General features: G+C 43.7%; 1 protein-coding gene across 4 annotated transcripts in view; it reads left to right on the forward strand.

The window, feature by feature from the left end:
- The window catches only part of ELOVL5 (ELOVL fatty acid elongase 5), a 73,599-nt gene extending 54,060 nt beyond the window's left edge, over positions 1–19,539 (forward strand). For all 4 annotated transcript variants that reach the window (XM_081044674.1, XM_081044675.1, XM_081044676.1 and 1 more), the window contains 5 exons: positions 11,147–11,224; positions 12,073–12,244; positions 13,864–13,988; positions 16,271–16,405; positions 17,673–19,539. In XM_081044674.1, the coding sequence (XP_080900800.1) occupies positions 11,147–11,224; positions 12,073–12,244; positions 13,864–13,988; positions 16,271–16,405; positions 17,673–17,810 (648 nt within the window). In that variant the 3' untranslated portion in view covers positions 17,811–19,539. The remainder of the gene's footprint in view (positions 1–11,146; positions 11,225–12,072; positions 12,245–13,863; positions 13,989–16,270; positions 16,406–17,672) is intronic.
- The last annotated feature ends 512 nt before the right edge of the window (positions 19,540–20,051 follow it).

Below are 20,051 nucleotides of genomic sequence, written 5' to 3' on the forward strand. Positions count from 1 at the left end.
AAGGCATGAGCTACATTCCTTTCCATTACAGTGCTCTGGTGGATATACCTTCTAGCATCTTCCGACACAGGTCGCTGGCTTATGGGATGGTTGTCATGACACTGTTTCTTCCACCTCTTTTTCCCCCCATTGTTAGTGTAGTCCGCCAAATGTGTCCTGAGCATTAGGAGAGAAAGAAAGCAAACGCCAGAACCACGGTTTTACTTTATTTAACAAAGATAAATCACAGATTGCAAACAAGATTATTTTTTGAGCATTTGTGTATGTTTATTCCCTTGCAGTTAGAACTGGATGTGTGGTTAGCGTGAGAGTATTCCCTCTCTCAAACATTCAGAACATTTAAATGTAATTTTAAAAATGATTGGCAGCTAATGGGCTAGATAGATCTGGATTTTCATAGATCCAAAACTTACTCTTTCTTTCCCTTTGCGATTTTTATTTTAAATTGTAATTTCAGAACTGCTTCAAAATATGGAAAATAAAATCACATAAAGGAAAATAAATCACATAAAGGAAAATAAAATCACATAAAGGCACTTAACAAATATTGACGTTTTAATTTTTTCTTTAAAAAGAAAACATTACAAAATACATAGAAAGTACAGCCCTTTCACAGATGTAACTTCTAAAGTTTACTTGTTTCTTCTCTGGATGTTTTTATGCTTTTAGTACACATATGTGTATATGTGACAATGTATAGTGTATTCTGAGACCATTTTTTTAATTTACTTAAATGATATACTGTTTACATTCTCTTTCAAATAGTTTTTTCCAGTTAACATTATGTTTTGAGATGAATCCATGTTGAATCTTAAGGATTTGTTTAATCATTAAGTTTCACTTTTTTGTGTTAGTTTAGTGTTAGAATTTCTTACACCATTTTATTCATTTTTCTTTGGGTGAACATGTAGGTTTCCAATTAACAGTTGTGTTGAGTGTTCTTGGACACAAATCCTTGTGCAACTGTGATCGAGTTTTTGTCTTTTTTTCTCTTTTTTTTTTTTTACCGGATATACACATATACATGTAAGAGTTTAATGACTGAGTCTGACAGTTTCTTGCCTTTAGTGGAGAATGTAATCCATTTTTATTTCACGTAATAATAATTATGTTAGAATAATTTCTATCTCTTTTGTGTACGAGGTGTGATCAAAAAACTACATGGTGACTGTTTAAATAAAAAAAATTATTACAGTAAAAGACACATTGCCATTAATCCCCCTCAAAATACTTGCCCTTGCTTTCTTTGAACACACTTATCCCATTGTTCTTGCCACTTTCTGAAGCCGTTCTGGAAGTCCTCTTTCCTGAGTGTCCTTCATTGCGCTGTTGTGGCTGCCTCAGTGTCCTGAATCGATTCAAAACGTTTCCTTTCATGGTCATTTTGACTTTGGGGAAGAGCCAGAAGTCACACAGTGCCAGCTCCGGTGAATAAGGTGGATAAGACACACCGTAATGTTTTTATTTGACAAAAATTGCTATATACCAGAAGCAATGTGTGACACGGAGTATTGTCATGATGGAGGATGAAGTAAAGACACGCACGAAAGAGGACTTCCAGAACTACTTCAACAATTGTCACCCCAATAAATTTAATTTTAAAAAAAAAAGAAAAGAAAGTGGCAAGAACGATGGGATAAGTGTGTTCGAAGCGGGGGGGGGGGCATTTTGAGAGGGATTAATGGCAATGTGTCTTTTATTGTAATAAATTCTTTTTATTTAAACATTCACCATATCTTTTGATTACACCTCGTATGTATGTGTTTTCTTTGCCCTTTTTTAATTTCCTGCTTTCTGTTGAATTTATTTTTTATTTAAAAGTTACTCGTTCTAATTCTGTGGTTTTAGGAGTTACCCAAAAGTTTTTAACACGCATTCTTGACTTAAAAAAGTCTAAAGTAAATTACTATTTCTGTGCTCCTGAACAATACAAGGACCTTAGAAGATTTCATCTCTGATCCTCCGTCCTCCATGTTTTTTGGTGGCAATTGTTTAATTCTACCTTTTTCTAAGGTCTTAAATAATCATCATCATTACAATCAATGCTTATTGATTTTTGTTTCTTTTTTATTTTGCTCGCTGTTGATCTGTGAAATCCATTCTTTCCTTTGAGGTTCAGTTTTCTTTTTCTGAAGTAGTTCATTTCTGGGAAAGGTAAACTCTAAGTCTCTGACATTTTGTCTTTATGCAAGTATTTCATAGGGTGTAAAATTCTGGATTAACAGTTATTTTTCCTCAGCAATTAAAAGATTTATTCCAGAGAAGTCTGGGATAAATGCAGTCCATTTTTATTCATTTGTAGGTAATCTTTTTCTTTCCAGGTATTTTTAAAGTGTTTAAAAATAAAACTATGGTGTGCCTAGATGTCATCCATTTTTATCATTCAGGACTTGTGTGCCTGCAGTCTGAGAATTTATGGTTCACAAATTTGGGGAAGTACCAGGCATGATCTCCTTGATTGTGGCCTCTCTTCCTCCGTCTCCATTATCTCCTTCTAGAGCTTCTATTAGACATGTGTTGGACATTCTCAGATCCCACCTATCCTCTCTTTCACATTTTTTGCATCTTCACATCTTTCTTATGTGAATTCTGTGAATTCTTCTAATTCACTCATACTTTCACTTGTGTCTAATCTGTTTCATCCATTTCATTCATTTTCAGTTTCAATGAATATGTCTTTCATTTCCAAAAGTTCACTGCTCATTCTTTTTTTTTTCATTCCATAACATGGAAACATCTTTCTTTTTTCACCCCTTCATAATGTAGATATATGACACGATGTCCAAACTTAATCATCACTATATTGCTTTTCAACATAGTCTTTAAAAAGTTTTCTTCCAGCTACATCTGTGAGGTCATGTTTCTTGGAATAAATATTAAATCTGTGTTAAATGTCTTTACCTTTTTAAAAACAAAAACAGAACAGTTTGTCAGGCGTCCTGTGTAAGCATCTAAACTAGTATCACTGGGATCACCTCAGGTCAGTGTGTCTTCCCCAAATAAAAAACAAGATTTTAAAAGGACTTGAATGTAAGCTAACTTCCTCTTTTCTGAATAATTCTTTTTTGGGGGGTGGGGGGAACCTCACCTTGTAGTTAGTTAGGCGTCAATGATGTTGGAATTCTTTTGGTGTGTTTCATACAGCATTTCTGTGTGTGTGTCAGTAGTGGGGGAGTTGTTCAGCTTTTGTTCAACTTGCTGCATTACCAGACGTCAGTGTTTGTTTCTTTGAATCTTTTGAAGCTTTCTGATGCTGCTTTATTGGAAAGATGAAAGAAACTGAGCACTTGACGGGGTGGGTATTTCACTTGTGCTTTCTAACTGCTGTATAATTGTGGCGTGGCTGCGGCTGAAGCTTCTCCCCAGGTACCTGACAGGCGATTGATTCCTCCCCCGGCTCTGGCTTTGAAGGTCCTCAGTAGAACCACAGAGCAGTTGCTTTGGAAACATTCTATTCTAAACTATCTTGTTGTTTTTCTTTCCCTTCAGGCTTTCCTAAAATAGATACCTTATTGTGGGAAAATAGGATTTGGAAAAACACTTTATAAAAGATCTGACAATATGGATGATTGAATTTTATAAAAAGAATTATTTTGTTTACCAAAATACTTTGAAAAAGATATTTACTGTTCTGTTTTTTCCCATTTCACAGAAGTACAGAGAAGCTGAAACATCTGGTGAGATTAATACTTATAAGAAAAGCCTGAGCACTGGCTAAAGTATTTCTCACTCTTAGTTCCCTTACAACTGAAATTCCTTGCTCAGAAAGAAACCTCTCCGGGAGTGGACGCACTCCACTCTGTTCCTTGCCCCTCAGCTTTCTGGCACTGTCTTGAGAGAATGCCATACAGAGGGGCAGATGGCAAAAGGAGGAAACACAGCCTTCCCCTCCACCCTCACACCCAGGGGAAAAGGAAGGAATGCCTTCCAGTAGAGAGGCAGTTTGGGAGTTGGTCCAAAGCCCGGCCTGACTCCTCTAAACTGACCCTGCAAACCTTTGGTAGCACAGCCTTACAGCTGGTGTAACAGGGAGCGCACCACTCTACCAATCCGCAACTAAAGCAGTCTGGGTCTGCAAAGCCCGAGTCAGCAGGTAGGCTGGAGTTCTCTCTTTAAATTATGCAAAAGACGCTGTGGTTGGGGCTTCTGTACACAGTAGGAAGCTTCTGTACACAGTAGGAGCAATACCACTTCAGACCTAGTCGTGGGCCTTCAGGCCTGGGAAGCGGAACTAGTAAATGTTTGGCTAGAATCAGAGCAAAGACTTAACACAGTGCCTCCTGTAGGCCAGGTACTGGGCTAACTCATTTATAATAACGTTCATTGCACTGTTACTGCCCCCATTGCGCAGAGCAATAGCTCCGGGATGGACTTGGGATCCGAGTCTGTGCTCCAAACCGTTGGACAGTACTGCTTCAGAATGCTAAGTCTTAGCTTGAGGTTTTTCTCTTCCCAGCCACCGACCCCCCGTGAAATACAAAGTGAGCGTTTCTTGCTGGATATATGGAAGCAACCTATCTGAAAGCACCTCTCAGGAGGCCTGAACTGTGAGAGAAAAGGGCTGCCAGCATAGGAGGGCAGGGCCTGGGATTCAGGGAGAAATGCCAGACATACCTGTTCCAGGTTGGGCTGAGGACAAGCTGTTTCTTTGTGCTTTGTTCTGAAGAGTTCTCCAGTGTACAGAGCCTGTCCTTATGACTTAAGAGTATTCCATTCAGCTGTAACCCAAGGGTGTTCTCGTCATAAGGGGGGAAGAAACACTTTTGGAGGTCATGGGTGTGACAGTAGCGTAATGAGTGTCCTTATGCTCTGAACATGAGAGATTTGAAATTCAAAACCACATGCTTTGACGTGACCCTCTTCCATCATGGCACTGCCAAGATTGGCCAGTTAAACCCTAGAGGGAATAGGTACTTTAATTGTGGAGTAGCTGATGGTTAATTTTAAACCAAACATCTGGTGAAGATAAAGATGCAGCTGAAGGTCTACTTTTCTACAGAATTCTTCCGTGGATAGAGTATCCATGTGCTCTTACTAAGGATTCAAAAACAGACAAAGAAGGTCAAAGGAGTTAGGAGCTGCTGTTTGTGGTGGCATTTGGACTGACACGATTCCTGGGTGCTGGCCCCAGCAGTGCTTCCAAGAAGCTGTGTGCCTTTGGGCCACCCATCACTTCTCATCTTCTACAAGGTCTAAAAAGTACACACTTAGGAGTTCACATAGAAACACTCAAAGTTGTTTTGAAAATGTCAACCCCACACACACTTCTGGTGGTGGTGTTTAGAAATGTCCCTCGATGCATTTGAATGCCTGTATGGACAGTCTCTATTCTCATTACCTGTCATTCCATTTCTGCCTCGGGGGTAATAACCACACAGCTCATAAGCCTTTATCACCAAAGGCCACCAGCCCCTTCTTCAAACAGGTTATCTTGTTGCTCTGACATCTTGGGATGTTGGGGTGAATGATAAGGGCCACCCAGAATGGCATTTTTTCCTGCTTATTCTTTAAGTGTTTCAAATGAGCTTGTTTTCTTGCGCTGCTCTGGTAGCCTTCCAGAGGGTGCCATAGAAATGGTTATCATGGTAAAGGCTATATACCTCATGTGTGGTTCAGTGTGGTGTTGGATGAGAAGTCAACTCTCACTATTAGAAATGACTCCGTATACTGTGTCATCCAGACCATCTGTGATACTCGCCTAACTTTTCTTCTTTAAATGCAAAGGTACACAAAACCACCTTTGGTTACTGAATTTGTCTCCTAAGGAGAAAAGAATGCTTCTCGCTCGGCTTTAATTAGAGCTGTTCACATGAGTCTGGACTAATTAAAGTTTGCTTTGCTCCAAGGAAGGAGGAAGCACATATATACCAGGAGTGCCAAAAAAATATATACAAGTGGACACTTTGGTCAACGTTGCTCAAGCAGTAGTTCGCTGTAATCAGAAGTGTCTGGAGGCTGATGGGAACCACTTAGAGCATCTCTTGTCATTGCAGAAGTCAAACGTGATTTGTATTCATCCTTTGTTATCTATCGGTATAGATTGAGTATTACAATTATAATGTTTTTTTTCCTTTCTTAAAATGTGTGTACATTTTTTGGGGCACCTCTGTAGTTCGCAGTGACGCTGTGTGTATCTCGATTACTTGGAAAAAGCCGGGTAGGGTAAACGATGCCCCTTCGTAGTCAGCAGTGTGAGGACCTGCCCAGGTAGTGGCGGGCGGTTCCTTGTAGCCTGCTTTTTCCTTGGAATACAGTCCTGCCTCCTTTGGAGCTGGTTCCCAGTAGCCCGGGTAGAGAGACCTGCCCTCCTTTCTGTGCCTCTCCTTTGTTCAGCCTCCTGAGCCCTCTCCCCCTGCCGTGCCTGCAGCACACTGATGAATTTCCAGGCACTGACCAAAGCAGCTCTTTGGAAAGAATCCAGGCTTGAGCCCTGAAGGGAAACAGTGGCTGAGGCGTCTTTGACTAGAGCATTGTCTCCTCTCATGTGCTGCTCGTGGGGCTGCAGGGAAGGCCAGGCTTCGCTCCGAAAGCCTCCCGGAGCTGTTCCACACAGACACGCTGTTTTCTTCTGACGGGAATGGAGGGGCCGGGACCCTGACACAGGCCCATTTCGTGGAGGATTGCTGAGAGTTTTAGATAAATCAACCTTAGCTCAGGTGCTTGGTCCTTGTGTGTTAAATTATTCTGTTCCTTCTGAAGCAAAGGATGCTTGAGAGTTAAACTTTCCATGTCAGTAAGATGACATTTGATGAATACTGGTTTTCATCTTGTGAACAGAATTCAGATGAATGTCGTCATGTTCAAGCCTCATTAAAATACTTTCTTGTATTTCAATCCCTCCATTTGCAAACCAGAAGTAAAGCCTCCCGCCCCCCTTATTTGCTGCAAATAAAACATTAGGCCTAGATTTGGGGGACAAAGCAGCACCTTGAGCTCTTTGTCATTAGTGTCACAAATATTTTTGTTGAGCACTCTTGTGTGCGAGTGCCTGAGTGCCCAAGCTGGATTGTGTGGATGTGGGAGCTTACAGAGGAGCTTAAAACAGACCCATTAACAAAGGGCTTTAAAGGGAGCACATGAGCAAATATGTACAAGTTACGGCAGGGTGAGCTTGGAGGAAGGAGAATACACTTCAGGCTGCAGGCCTCAAGGGAGCAGTCATGAAGAAAATAGAATTTTAACTGAACTTTGAAGGACAGATAGGATTTGAAGAGCTGGAGATGGGGCTCCGTGGTTGCAGAGGGCATTCCAATGGAAAGAAAGAGAGTAATGGTCACGGCTAACGTGTGGTGCTTATCCTGCAGACCAGGTCGGGTAAGATAAGCACTGCACACTTCATCTCATTAACTTCTCAGCCCTAAGAGGCGGGAGCATTACTTTTATCCTAAGTGAGGAGTGAGCAAACTGAGGCCTAAAGAGATTGAAATACCTTGTCCAAGGTCACCTAGCTATACGTGGGGAAGCGAGGATCTAACCTTATTCTGGCTCGTCCCAAACTTGCTCTCTTCCCCTTGGTCACCGTGTGGTGGTTAAGTAACCAACCGCAGGCGTGGAGGACAGACGTGGGTGCCATCTGACTGTTGGTGAGGGAGGAGTGAAAGATCAGCCCAGAGGCAGTGGAAGGACACTTACACCTGAATGCGGGACATGGGATTCGGGGTTTCGTTCTGAAGTCGGTGATGAGTCACTGAAGGGTTATACACACAGGATTCTGTGGTTGGAGGGGCCCAGGAGCCCGAGGACAAGTGCCGCATGGCAGCGGCAGTCAGTCAAGGGGGTGTTGCCGGGAAGCCTGCTTGCACTCCTGCAGGAGCCTGGTGGGCCCGGTGGCGCTGACCAGCGGCTTCCGGGGTGTGGACCTGCTCTGTGCTTCGGTCCTGGGGAGGTTCACCACCCAACACCTAGGTTTGAGCTCTTCAGCCTCCAAAGAACAGGTGTTCTAAACAAGTTTGGGGTTTTGTTTTTTTCCTTTTTTGGGGAGAAAGGCAAATGGCATTTCAGGTTAAAACTAAGTTGAAGAGTCGTGCCAATCTTACCTGGATTCCTTCTGAAAGACATTTTAAAAGAAAGAAGACGTGTCAGAGGTGCCTTCTGCTGGAGTTAACAGACCCCTCCATCTCTGCCCCCCCCTCCCCCGAGGTTAGGGCATCTGTGGGATTATGGGCAAGAATTTCTTGTTTTCATTCCCAGAGAAGTTCCTTGCTTTTCCCCGACCCCTGCCAAGGTAGACATTCGTGAGTTCAGTCCTCTGTAGCTCTGCACGCACACACACCCAGCCATCCTGTTCCAAAATTGGCAAAAGGAAACTGACCCAGGGTGTCTTAGGACGCCATAAACCAAAATGGTAGCTGGAAAACAGGGATGGTAGGTCCTCGAATTTTAGATTCATGATAAAATTGCAAAAACATGTATAAGAACAATCATGTTAGTAAATTTTTCATTTTGCCAAGTATGGCTATTATTTTAAATAAAGGTGTATTTTAAATTGCACAAATCTAAGATTTATGAACACTTTGCTCTGTTCTTATTCTCACTTGGATAGTCCTGTGAAAATTTCATCAAGAAGCATCAGGTCCCTTTCTGTACCCTCCAGCCATAGCAGATAATTCATTGGTTCCCTCGTGGGGTAGAAGGAAGAACCACGAACTCTGTGCCAACACATAAGGCCCTTTCTTCTCTCCCACCGCAGATCTGAGGACACAGTGCCAGCACCCCACCCCACCCCTCACTGCACTTTGGAGCCAGGCTTTTTAACTTGATTCTTGGAACTTCTGATAGGTCTGCATGTGGTATGCTTAACTGGCCGTGGCTTTCCAGAGTGGTTTAAGACTAAAAAGATAATAGACCTTCCAGTAAATTACCTTGCGGGTGCTGGCCTTTCAAAGGTCAGGCAGCATAGTTTGTGCGTGGTCTGTTTTCAAGACATCTTAACACAAACATTTAGAAAATTAGAACAGAACCTTTAGAGATTATTTAGTCCAAACCTCGTCATCTTTTTACAGTAAAAACAACCAAGGACTAAGGGAATTAGCTGGCTTGCCTCAGCTCTTAGGCCTAGATGGATGTGGTTGCCGAACTAGCCCTGGCATTCACCTTCTGCTTCCTAACCCCGGGTGATTTTCATCATAAAATGTGTACTCGAAATCCTTGTTCTGGTCTTTGGTGCTTTTTTATGTATAGAAGATGACAAAGCAGAAGGAAAACAACAAAAAGGAAGTTCGTAGAACAGTCAGGTTCTAAGCAGGGTGTTCGGTGTGAGTGCAGTGGCTACACCCACTGCCTGCTATGTTCTGAGGTCCGATGGGGTGGAGGTTTACCAGTTTGTCTTCAGACCCTTGTAATCCTTTGTTCCCTGAGGGATTTCATGTTGCTCACCCAGCTAAACACTCTGGCTGGGGGGCGCGGGAGGTCCTGGAGTCCTGAGTTCTCAGTTAGTCTTTCTCAAGGCACTGGTAGGCGAACCATTTCTTATTTGAAGTTAAGTTGTGTGAAACCGGTGGTTCCCACTCATAGTTGCACACTGGCATTGCTTTGAGAGCTTGGTAAAAGACCCCTCAAAATTCTGGTTTCATGATCTAGGGGGAGGCCAGGCATTAGCACGTTTTAAAAGCCCCTCAGGTAATCCTGTGATGCAGCTAGAATGGGAACCACCGCTTTCAGCCAGCGGTTCTCAAACTTCAGCGGCATCAAAATCACCCGGAAAACAACCTGTTACCACACCACTGGGCTTCATACCCAGACATTTCCGATTCAGTAGGTGTGAGGTGGGGCTTGAAATTTCGTATTTCTAACAACTTCCAGGTGATGCTGATGGCTGCTGTGTCCAGATCACACTTCGTAAACCGTAGTATTAGATTCTCTGTGATCCAAGACTTGGAGGCCCGGCCTTGGTGGTCCACATCCAGAGTTTTGGTTCTGAAGGTCTGGGGTGGGTCCAAGAATTTGCATGTGTTAGGAGTCCCCAGGTGGTGCTAAAGCGGCTGGACTGGGGAACTCACTTTAAGAACAACACTTTGAAACCCAGGGTGGTTCTTTGTGTTGGATACGGGATGAGATGGGGCACAAAGCAGGCCACCTCAGGTTTCTCCCCATCCTGTGCCAGTTGGCCACCAAGGGAAAGTCCAGAAGTCCTAGAGTGGAGGTCACTCTAGGCTTCGGGAGGAAGCAGTGAGCTACAGTTTGCATGGGCAAAGAATATCATTTCGTAGGTGTTTGTCTAGAACATAGTAGACGGTGGACACGCACAGGGGGGTCAAGTCAGATCTTCCCACTGGACTGTTAGAGCGAGTCCTTAGGTCTCATCTAGGCCAGGTGTCCTCATTGTGTGCAGATGAGGAAACTGAGGCCTCCATGCTGAGCTTGTGATACTGCAGCTCTGTAACCTAGAGCTCACGCCCCAATTCTGGGGTCCTGTGTGATGCCACAGTGCCTACTCTGCTGCAGCTGAATTCTGAGGAATGGGCACAATTTCCTCTGTGCAGTGTCTAACTCATGGGCCCAGGGGAAGGCACAGCAATTGGAAGTAATGAAGATGATGAAGCCGGACTAGGGCATCCCTAGGCTGACAGCAGTGGTTCTCGGAGTATTGTCTCTAGACCAGCAGCACCGTATTACCGGGGTATACCACCCCAGGCGGCACGCACCGCCTGTTTTAACGGGCCCTGAGGTCATTCTGGTGCTGCATACTCAAGTTGGAGGAGCAGTGGTGGAGGGAAAGCCTGACTGTGACATAGTGATCTCCCGTGAGGCTACGTGGGCCAGCAATGGGAACCTGTGATTGGGTTGGTCAAGACTCTGGAATTGCTAGGGCGTTTGTGATAGCTTCCGGAATTGAGGATTCTGGAGGAAGTCAGCTTGTATGAAGCATCTCTGCAGGCTGCAGCCCGGAGTAACTCCCAGGTCTGCCCCCTAACCTATAGCTGGGTCCACTTCTTATGAAACTGAGGCTCACATCATTTAAACTTAAACTTTATTCATACTCCCCTATCATGTTGGGTGTTTTTGCTCAGAGCAAACTGGCCTCAGCCAGCCCAAGGTCAATTTTCATAGATTCTGAAACTAATGAAGTTTAATTGAATAGATCTTCACATGGTTCTGATATTATTGGTGATTGACTTTTTCCCCTTTTTTGTTGTTGTTTTTTTAGTTAGTGACAGGAGTATGGAAAGGCAAATACAACTTCTTCTGTCAGGGCACACGCAGTGCGGGAGAAGCAGATATGAAGGTACTGTCTCTCTTTTATTTGAAATACGATTTAATAAAGAAGTTGTATAAAAGACAACACGGCTTAGAACCTCACTGTCCAGGTAATCCCTGTTGACATTTTAAAAAGTTATGTACACAATATGAAAATTTGAACAACATAAAAGGTACAAAATGAGGACTAAAGTTTCCTTCTCTGTACGAGTAAGTCCTATTAACAGTTTCCAGGAAGAAAATTGCATGCATTTATCAGTATTTATGCTACATTAATATCCACGAGATCATAAGAATAAGATCTTAAATGCTTCACTCATTCCTCTGAGCTGCCTTTTGAGTGGTGGTGTTCTGACCGCCACTCTTGAGTCTTTTGTTTTTTACATAAAAGGCTGCTGGTGTAAGTTCAGCGTGGGCAGTCATTTCCTTAGAGCACCGGTTTGATATATTCAACTGGGCAGAGACCTGACACTGAAAGTTCCGATTCCCTTTCTTCTTTGCCTCGTGTCCTGTCACCTGCCCCACAGCAGCACCTGAAACCAGAAGCGCCTTTCGGTTGGCTTTTCTGTACTGACGGCTCCCTGCAGGCTCCTTCCGAGGAAACATCCGAGCCTCCTGTTTTTGTTTGTCTTGAAAAGGGTGTCATTGGCCCTTTTGAAATTGTCCCTGATGTCATTTCAAACCTCCCCCTCCCACTCCCCCCGATTGTGTTCTGTGCTTAAAGCCACTCTCGGGGTGACCAGCACTCCCAACAGCTGTAGGACTCGAGGAGCCTGTGGGGCACTCGGGCCTCTGAGTTCCCGTGGGATTCTGGGATGTTTGTAATCGTGTCAGAGGTGATTCTCCAGAGAGACATTGATCCCCCTTTGCTCTTAGATTATTCGTGTCCTCTGGTGGTACTACTTCTCCAAGCTCATAGAGTTCATGGACACCTTCTTCTTCATCCTGCGGAAGAACTACCACCAGATCACAGTGCTGCACGTCTACCACCACGCCACCATGCTGAACATCTGGTGGTTTGTGATGAATTGGGTCCCCTGCGGCCACTGTAAGTCTCCTGCACGGTGGGGGTCGGGGGGACTCGGGAACAGGCTGACGTGAAACCGCCTTTCAGAAAAGGTGCCGTTTCTGTACAGTTCTAGGTCAAGCATTTCACCTTTGTGTCTGGGATGCTTTGGATGCTACTCTGTGTGGCCTGTGTACTCAGTAAGCTGGCAAAACCTTTTTCTGGTTTTGTTAATGTCTTGTGCTGCCTTGGCAAAGTGAGGGCAATGGCTGATTCCCAGCCTGGGGCATATTAACAAATAGGGACAATGTTCTCTGTCCTAGAGGGCAGCTGTTCCAGGTTTTTTCTCACTCTCTTTCTCTACAATTTGGAAGATATTTGACTGACAGGCACAGGCTAGGAAGATGAAATCACACCATTGAGTGAACGCCAGAGAACAAGGCTAATGATGAAATACAGCTCAAGCTAAGCAGTGCGTCAGGAAGTCTGCACACGTTCTCATCTAATGACTCTCGTGTTCTGTGCAACATGTTTAGCAGGATACCTTCTATGGGAAGCACCAAAATTTGAAGTAAATTCTCTAAGAAAGATGTATAGGTAGTTTCGAATTGGTTGTCATCTGAAGTTTCATCCGTCACTGTGTCATCCATCACTGACATGCTTGACAGAGAACCTTTGAGTCAATTTGCATAGTTTCCCCACTAGGGTAACACTACCCTTGAGTAACATGGCTCACCAGGATTCACAGAGGCATAGAATCTTTTCTCACTGTCAGGAACCTCGAGGCTGTGGATTAACTGACTTAACGTTCTTCTAATAGAGCACCTCCTTACATTTGAAGAGTGCTTTACATTTTCAAAAAACTTGCAGGATGACAGATATTAACCAGCTCCAGCTGGCCCATGAGAAACAGCCAGAGAATAGATGTGACTTGTTCAAGGTCACACAGCCAGTTACTGTCATAGCCAGGAATACAAACTCATTCCCTGATCCCAGCCTTGTTTACCTGCAGATGGAAAAGCGAGATAGCGTTGTGTGGTTGCCTCTTGTGGGAAAGGAGAACAGAGAGTCAAAACAATGGGTGGTTTTACTGGAAATTAAAAATCATGTGATAAAAGACAGATCTCTATCTCGAAGGAACTGGACTCTGATCTGTAGTTTCAATAAAAATATATGGCCTCGGGTACTGCAGGCCTGGGGAATAATTAGGAGGTGACTTCAAAGGCTTCTCCAAACCTCAGCCATTGTGTAGAGACAGCCAGCTTTGAACATAAGGCCCCTCGGCTGTATGTTCTTCCTCAAGCCTTCAACAATGATCTGAGGCTGCCTCTGGGAGTGGATGGGGAGCTGGCAGCAAAGCCTTTAGGTGCCAGAGCAGGGCAGGGGGTCTCGTGGCTCCTGTGTTAGATGCCCACCTGGCAGCTACAGCTGACCCTGGGTTGAAAGCCTCCTGTTGACTGCCTGCCGGGGGGGAATTAAATTCTGATTGCACATCCCTGTAGTGCTTGCTGCTGCTCTGTTTCCCAGCCCCTGTTCAGAAACATGTTTTTCAGATTTAAAAAGAATCTTGGATTTTATTTTGTTGTATTTCATTTTATTTATGTCTGTTATATATAAAACACTAATGCATCCTTCTGTCCAAATCCCCCCTGTTCCTGCAGCTTATTTTGGTGCCACACTTAACAGCTTCATTCACGTCCTCATGTACTCGTACTATGGTCTGTCTTCTGTCCCTTCCATGCGTCCGTACCTCTGGTGGAAGAAGTACATCACTCAGGGGCAGCTGGTGAGTAACTCGGCCTCTTGCCACTGCGCTTGCCGCTGGTTGTACACAGAGGTCTTCCTAGCATGCTCTTGCTGCCTTCCCAGTTCTCTTGCTGTTTAATAGCATCTAAGATGTGCCTTTCCCTCCTGTCTTATTGGATCCAATTAAAACTCCATGAAGTGGGCAGAGCAGGGAATTTTAAAAATGTTAGTCGTTGGAGAAACTGCGCCTCTGGTCTTACAGCGAGTTGAGTTGTAGAACGAAGATAGAATCTAATTTTCTGACTTCAAGTTCAGTCCTTTGTTCTCAGTTTGTGCACAAAGCACGTGTGCATGTGTGTGTGTGTCTGTTTTTTCTAATTATAATCCAGAATCCAAAGTGAAAACTGTTTTTCTGTGTTCCCAGGAGGTTCAGAAGGGGCTGCGGAGTGACATGAGTTCAGGGTGCTTGTAGCTCATTAGGCAGTGAGGACATTGGCTAAGGCAGGTGCCAGCCGACCGCTCAGCCCTTTGGGGCCACCCGTTGGTGATGATGACACCTGCTGTGTTTCAAATGACAGCCCCCTTCCCAAGGTTCGCCAGGGCGATCCCGCGATGATTTGTACTTGGTTACTTCTCACCATCCTTTTTTTAAGCTTTCCCCCTCATGAATTCTTCCACGAACCAATCTTCAATGCTATTACTACTAATGTTAAATGCTGACATTTGTTGAGTTTACTACATGTTGGGCACTCATGCTAAAGTGAGCAATTTTACATGAATTGTTGTAATAGCCTGATTTCATGTTGTTGTCCCCATTTTGCAGATGAGGACACTGAGGCAGTAGGCCAAAACTAGCGGACTAAGGGCCTTAGAGGTTAAACCGTTAGCCCTGGCCTTGCCTATTAACATATTTTTCTAAAGAAACCAAGCTGAGTCAGACCCCTCCAAGTCAATTGTGATTTTTTTCAATATTTAAAAATAACAGTCTGGAAAAAGAAACCTGAGAAGATCTGAGCTGCTGATGTGTTTGACATTTCATTATCACCTTTTTGCCAGCTGCTATAGAGTCCTTAATTTTTTCTCACCCACCTATGAGCAAAGATAATTGTTCTTTAACCTTCTTGTTACCCTTGAGGAGAAGTGATGAGGAGATTGATTTACAAGACACAGCGTGGCTCTACAGAAGCAAAATTTAAAAGAACAGAATGGGGAAGTTGGTCTCCCATTAGGCTCTGCCTTTTGAGTCAGAAGATCGCACCCAGTTTGCCCAGATTTATTTTAAGCACCACTCCTAGTTATTTATCAACCTAGAGTACTGAGCTTAAAAAAGAGAAAAAGAAAAAGAAAAACCCGGTTCTTTGTATAGAAGCACTGGTAGCGGGCCAGAAATCCAGTGGCCAAAACCCAGCCCTCTGCTGTTATTCCTCTTTTGAAGAGGCACTCTCCAGGAGCCACACCTTTTTTTTTATTTTTAATTTTTTTAGAATTAAAGTTTATTGGGGTGACAATTGTTAGTAAAGTTACATAGATGAGCCACACGTTATTTTAACAGCTTTTCCTTGTTTCTCCAAGCACTGCCATATGCATTTCAAGATTTACTCACCAGAACTATTCTACGGGCTTAGTGTTGTATCCTAATAAGAGTTGAAATGTACTTAGGAGCCTTCACCAAACCAAAAGGGTACACAGACAAGGTGTAGGAAAAGTGTCCAGTGGGACTGTACGTTCTGCAGTGACATCACTGGTTTCTTTTAAACATGCATCTTACACCCTTTCTTCCTCCCTAAACACACACACACACACACACACACATCTCTGTAGTGTGTTCCTGAAGTGTGTGTGTGTTTTGTTTTTTGCCTCCAGCTTCACTGGGACATAATTAACATATAACATCGTATGAGTTTAAGATGTACAGCATAATGATTTGGTAATACGTACGTATTGTGAAATGATGACAGCAGTAAGTTTAATTAACACATCCATTACCTCACATACTTACAATATTTTCTGTGATGCGAACTTGAAGGTGAACTCTCCTAGAAACTTACAAATATAGAAGACAACATTTTTCACTATTCCCCGAATTTCAGAGAAGGTGGTTTAAGTAGCTTGGAGGGGAGGAGGAGAATATATATAGCACAAACCCAGACCACGAGATGGTTTGGGATACATTTAGTGTATGCATTGTACTGTGGTGCCTACAGAAAGGTTAATAAGTTAATTCATAAATCCCAGGGACACTGGGTGATGAGCCCCTCTGCCGTGCACCTTGTCTGTGGGCTGGTGCCACACTGCTCAGCTGTGTCCCCTCTCTCCCACCAGCTTCAGTTTGTGCTGACAATCATCCAGACCAGCTGCGGGGTCATCTGGCGGTGTGCATTCCCTCTCGGTTGGTTGTATTTCCAGATTGGATACATGATTTCTCTGATTGTTCTCTTCACAAATTTCTATATTCAGGTAAGTCTCACCCTTCTGTAGCAGCTGGGATTTGGGATGTTATCAGCAAAGCCCCTCATTTATTTGTTTCAGGGGGTGGTTTGGAGCCCCTGGTGTGTGCAGTGCACTGGGCTAGCACTGGGCTAGTCACAGTGACGAGGCAGCCCCTGCCTCGGAGGGCCGGTCACTGCTGGCGTAGGAGGTACGGGATCTGTGTGCAAAAGCAAGACTGCTCAGCGTGCTGCTGGATTACTTCCCTGTGGCAAGATAGAGGGGCTTCTCAATCAGAAGTCTCGCAGCCCCGCTGCTCTGAACTGCACAGCTAAATTAAATGTCCGAAGAAATTTCCATCACAGTCTATCAGCTATCGATAGAAATCTGCCCTTTTGTCCCAGTTTTCTTACACATCTACTTCTCGAATTTGGAGGCTTCAGGTCATTTCCAAGTGTATGATGTAAGGCAGGTTTTTGTTCACAGAAAGGGTCCATTTCAGGCAGATTATGTCCGGTGGAGCCAGACCACTTTGCAGCCACTGCTGATTCCCATGTCTCCCATCAGCCCCAGGTGACGTGTGTGCCTGCTCCCGTGGGCAGTGCCTGGTTCCCAGGCAGGCACAGGAGGTCGGGAGCAAGGACAGAGGTCTCACATGTGGAGGCAGTAAAGCCTGGTCATGTGTAGCCACCAGCTGGGGTCTCAACCACGTTTCCCCGCCCCTGTGCCCGCCTGTACCTTTATTCACACACACCTGAGTGTGGCCTAGGTGAGTTCATAGACTGCTGGACTCGTCGTTTGTGCTGCACTTGGGGACATTCACCATGGACGAGGGAGATTAAAGGACAACCCCACATAGCTGAGCTAATGCTTTCTTTCACTGCTTAAAGCCGCACAGCGCTTTGTGCAAAAGGGCTGACACAGCTGCTGAAGTAAGAGCAAGTCTTCAAGACGAGGGGTGTGAGTGTCGGGAGAAGTCCAGCCGAGTGGGAGACACCGGCTGGGCCACCAGATACTGAAAGGGCAAAACATTGAAGTACAAATTGAATTTTCTATTTAATTTTTAAAACAGTATTTCTATTGCAACCCATAACTCAGTGAACTTACCTCAGGCTAAGCCTCAAAAAACAGAATAGTGATTGAAACCAGTGGCAAAAAACATGTTCGTGGTCGCTCGACTACAGAACTTTCCTCTTTATAGCATTGGGTCCTACAAGGCCACTAGGCCTAGTGTTCGGGAGCAGCCCCCGTCCGAGCCCCCGTGTCACGTGCTCCCATCTGCCCTTGTGCCTTTTAGACTTACAAGAAGGGGCCTTCCCGGAGTCGAGAGCAGTTGAAGGACCACCAGAACGGATCCGTGGCTGTGAACGGACACACCACCCGCTTTTCCTCCCTGGAGAACAATGTGAAGCCGAGAAAGCAACGGAAGGATTGAAGTGGGAGCGTTGCGGACCTCCACACCACGCCACCTGATTGTAAGCACAGGAGGAGTTGTGCCCGATGCTCGTTAACAGCTGCTGTAACTAGCCCAGCCCACACTCGTGTGACTCATGTAGGACCTCTTTCATCAGCTCAAAACCCCTAATGTATACAGATTAGACAAGTAGGCATAATCTTTTTAACATTTCTGGGCTCTCACCGACCCCTGCGCTAGACTGCGGAGGGAGAGTTATTGTAGTATATGACACTGCTGTTGCCTTATTAGTTATAACATGATAGGTGCTGAATTGTGATTCACAATTTGAAAACACTGTAATCCAAACTTTTTTTTTTTTTACTGTAGGTCATGCATGTGATTGTAAATTTGTATAATGTTGTTACAGTAGAGAAACACACATGCCTTAAAATTTAAAAAAGCAGGGCCCAAAGCTTATTAGTTTAAATTACGGTATGTTTCAAGTTTTTATTCATTTTTAATAGCTCTGTTTAGAAAAAATCCAACACCGTGATTTATGAAACTAGTGTGTGACACATAATTTCAAGTGACTTGTGTATGTGAAATCAGAAACGGCACCTTCGGTTTTGTAATACTGGCTTTAAATCAGGCAGGCTCAAATCTAGTGGAACAGTCAGTTTAACTTTTTAACAGATCTTATTTTTTTATTTTGAGTGCCACTATTAATAATGTAAAAAGGGGGGGCTCTAAAGCAGTCTTGATGAAACTTAAATATATATTCTTTATCTTCAAGATTTTAGGAGGTGTGTAGGATGAGTAGGCCATTTTTAATTTCTGAAGTGCTAAGTGTTTTTATACAGGAAACAAAGCCCATTTTGCTTTCCAGTCATGAGAGAAAGGAGATAGACTTTTCAAGAGAGATGATTGATTAGTTACCATTTGACAGAGTCCCATAGAAGAGCACTGGGGAACTAACTGGTTGCCAGGGTCCAAATGTGGATTGATTTCTGTACTGCTATCTGTTTTGACACAAACTTCCTTTTAAAATGTGCCTAGCTTACCAAAATTAATAAAGGGGGATAAAGGACCTTCCTTAAAAAAATTTAAGGTAAAATTAAACAGATAGCTACAGCATAAGAGAACTAGGAAATTAGATAGGATCATTTGTTTAATGTAAATCTAATAACATCTGTAATTTTTTTCTGTGTAGAATCTAAAGATTTGTTTAGAACCGCTTGTTTAAAAATAGTAGACTACTTCTCATAAAATCCTGTCTCACACCCATGAGGCAGTGGTCAAAGAGATAAGGACTATTGTATGTGTCATTTTAAAGTGTCGAAGTTTAGTCTCTGAATAAGTTCTCCGTTGGGGGAGAAAAAATATTCATTGAACCACTCATGACACGTGTTAGAAGGTCATTGACAATATATGAACTAATTGTTGGTTTGATATTTATGTAAATATCAGTTTATCATGCTTTAATTTTGCACATTCATATTAAAGGGAGCCAATTGGTTCTCTTCCTAGTCTTGTGGGTTTTCTGTTTGGAAGGAGTCACAGCATCTGTTTACATTTACCTTATCAAATCTAGAATGTGTATATTTGTAAATGTATGTCTAGGTACTAGTTTGCGAAAGTCTTTACGTATTTCAATACAGAAACTATAACATTCAGTAGTGTGCTGTCAAAGTGTGCTTTAGCTCATCTGGATATACCCACACTGTTAAATAATGTCCAAACATTAATCATTAAAATGTTTTTGATTACCTATGCTTGTTTTACATTGTTTTTGTGCTGCCAATTATGAAAAACTGGAGAAAAATCCACTTTCTGCACCTTCGAGGAACTCACCCAAATAGCTGGAAATAATTCAGTTTGAAAGGTTATGTTGCTGCTTAGCTCTGGTGAGGAGTGACCCCCACACAGGTAAGGTGTGGTGCTGTTTCCACCCTAACCCTTTCCTCTCTGCCTTTTCGTGGTCCCCCCACTGAAGGTCCCAGCTCTGAGCATGCTCCTTTTTCCTTCTTTCCTCCCTCCCTCCTTTCCTTTCTCTCCCCACACCCCAGGCTCTTACAGTTACTTCCCTAGGTCTAGACTAGAGGTTTGCACATTTTTTATGTAGAGAGCCAGATAGTACCAGCGTTTGCTGCCCCTTCTCCCTCCCCCAACCCCCTCCCACCCTCCAGAGTAATGAGGTTCCATCTTGGTCCCAAAGCTCTATCACTCTCTTTGCCAAAGACCGTAATGTCCTAGATTGGCCCCTCCCTGCCTACGCCTCTT

The sequence above is a fragment of the Rhinolophus hipposideros genome (genome assembly GCF_964194185.1).
Source record: "Rhinolophus hipposideros genome assembly, chromosome: 3".
Classification (NCBI taxonomy): Eukaryota; Metazoa; Chordata; class Mammalia; order Chiroptera; family Rhinolophidae; genus Rhinolophus; species Rhinolophus hipposideros.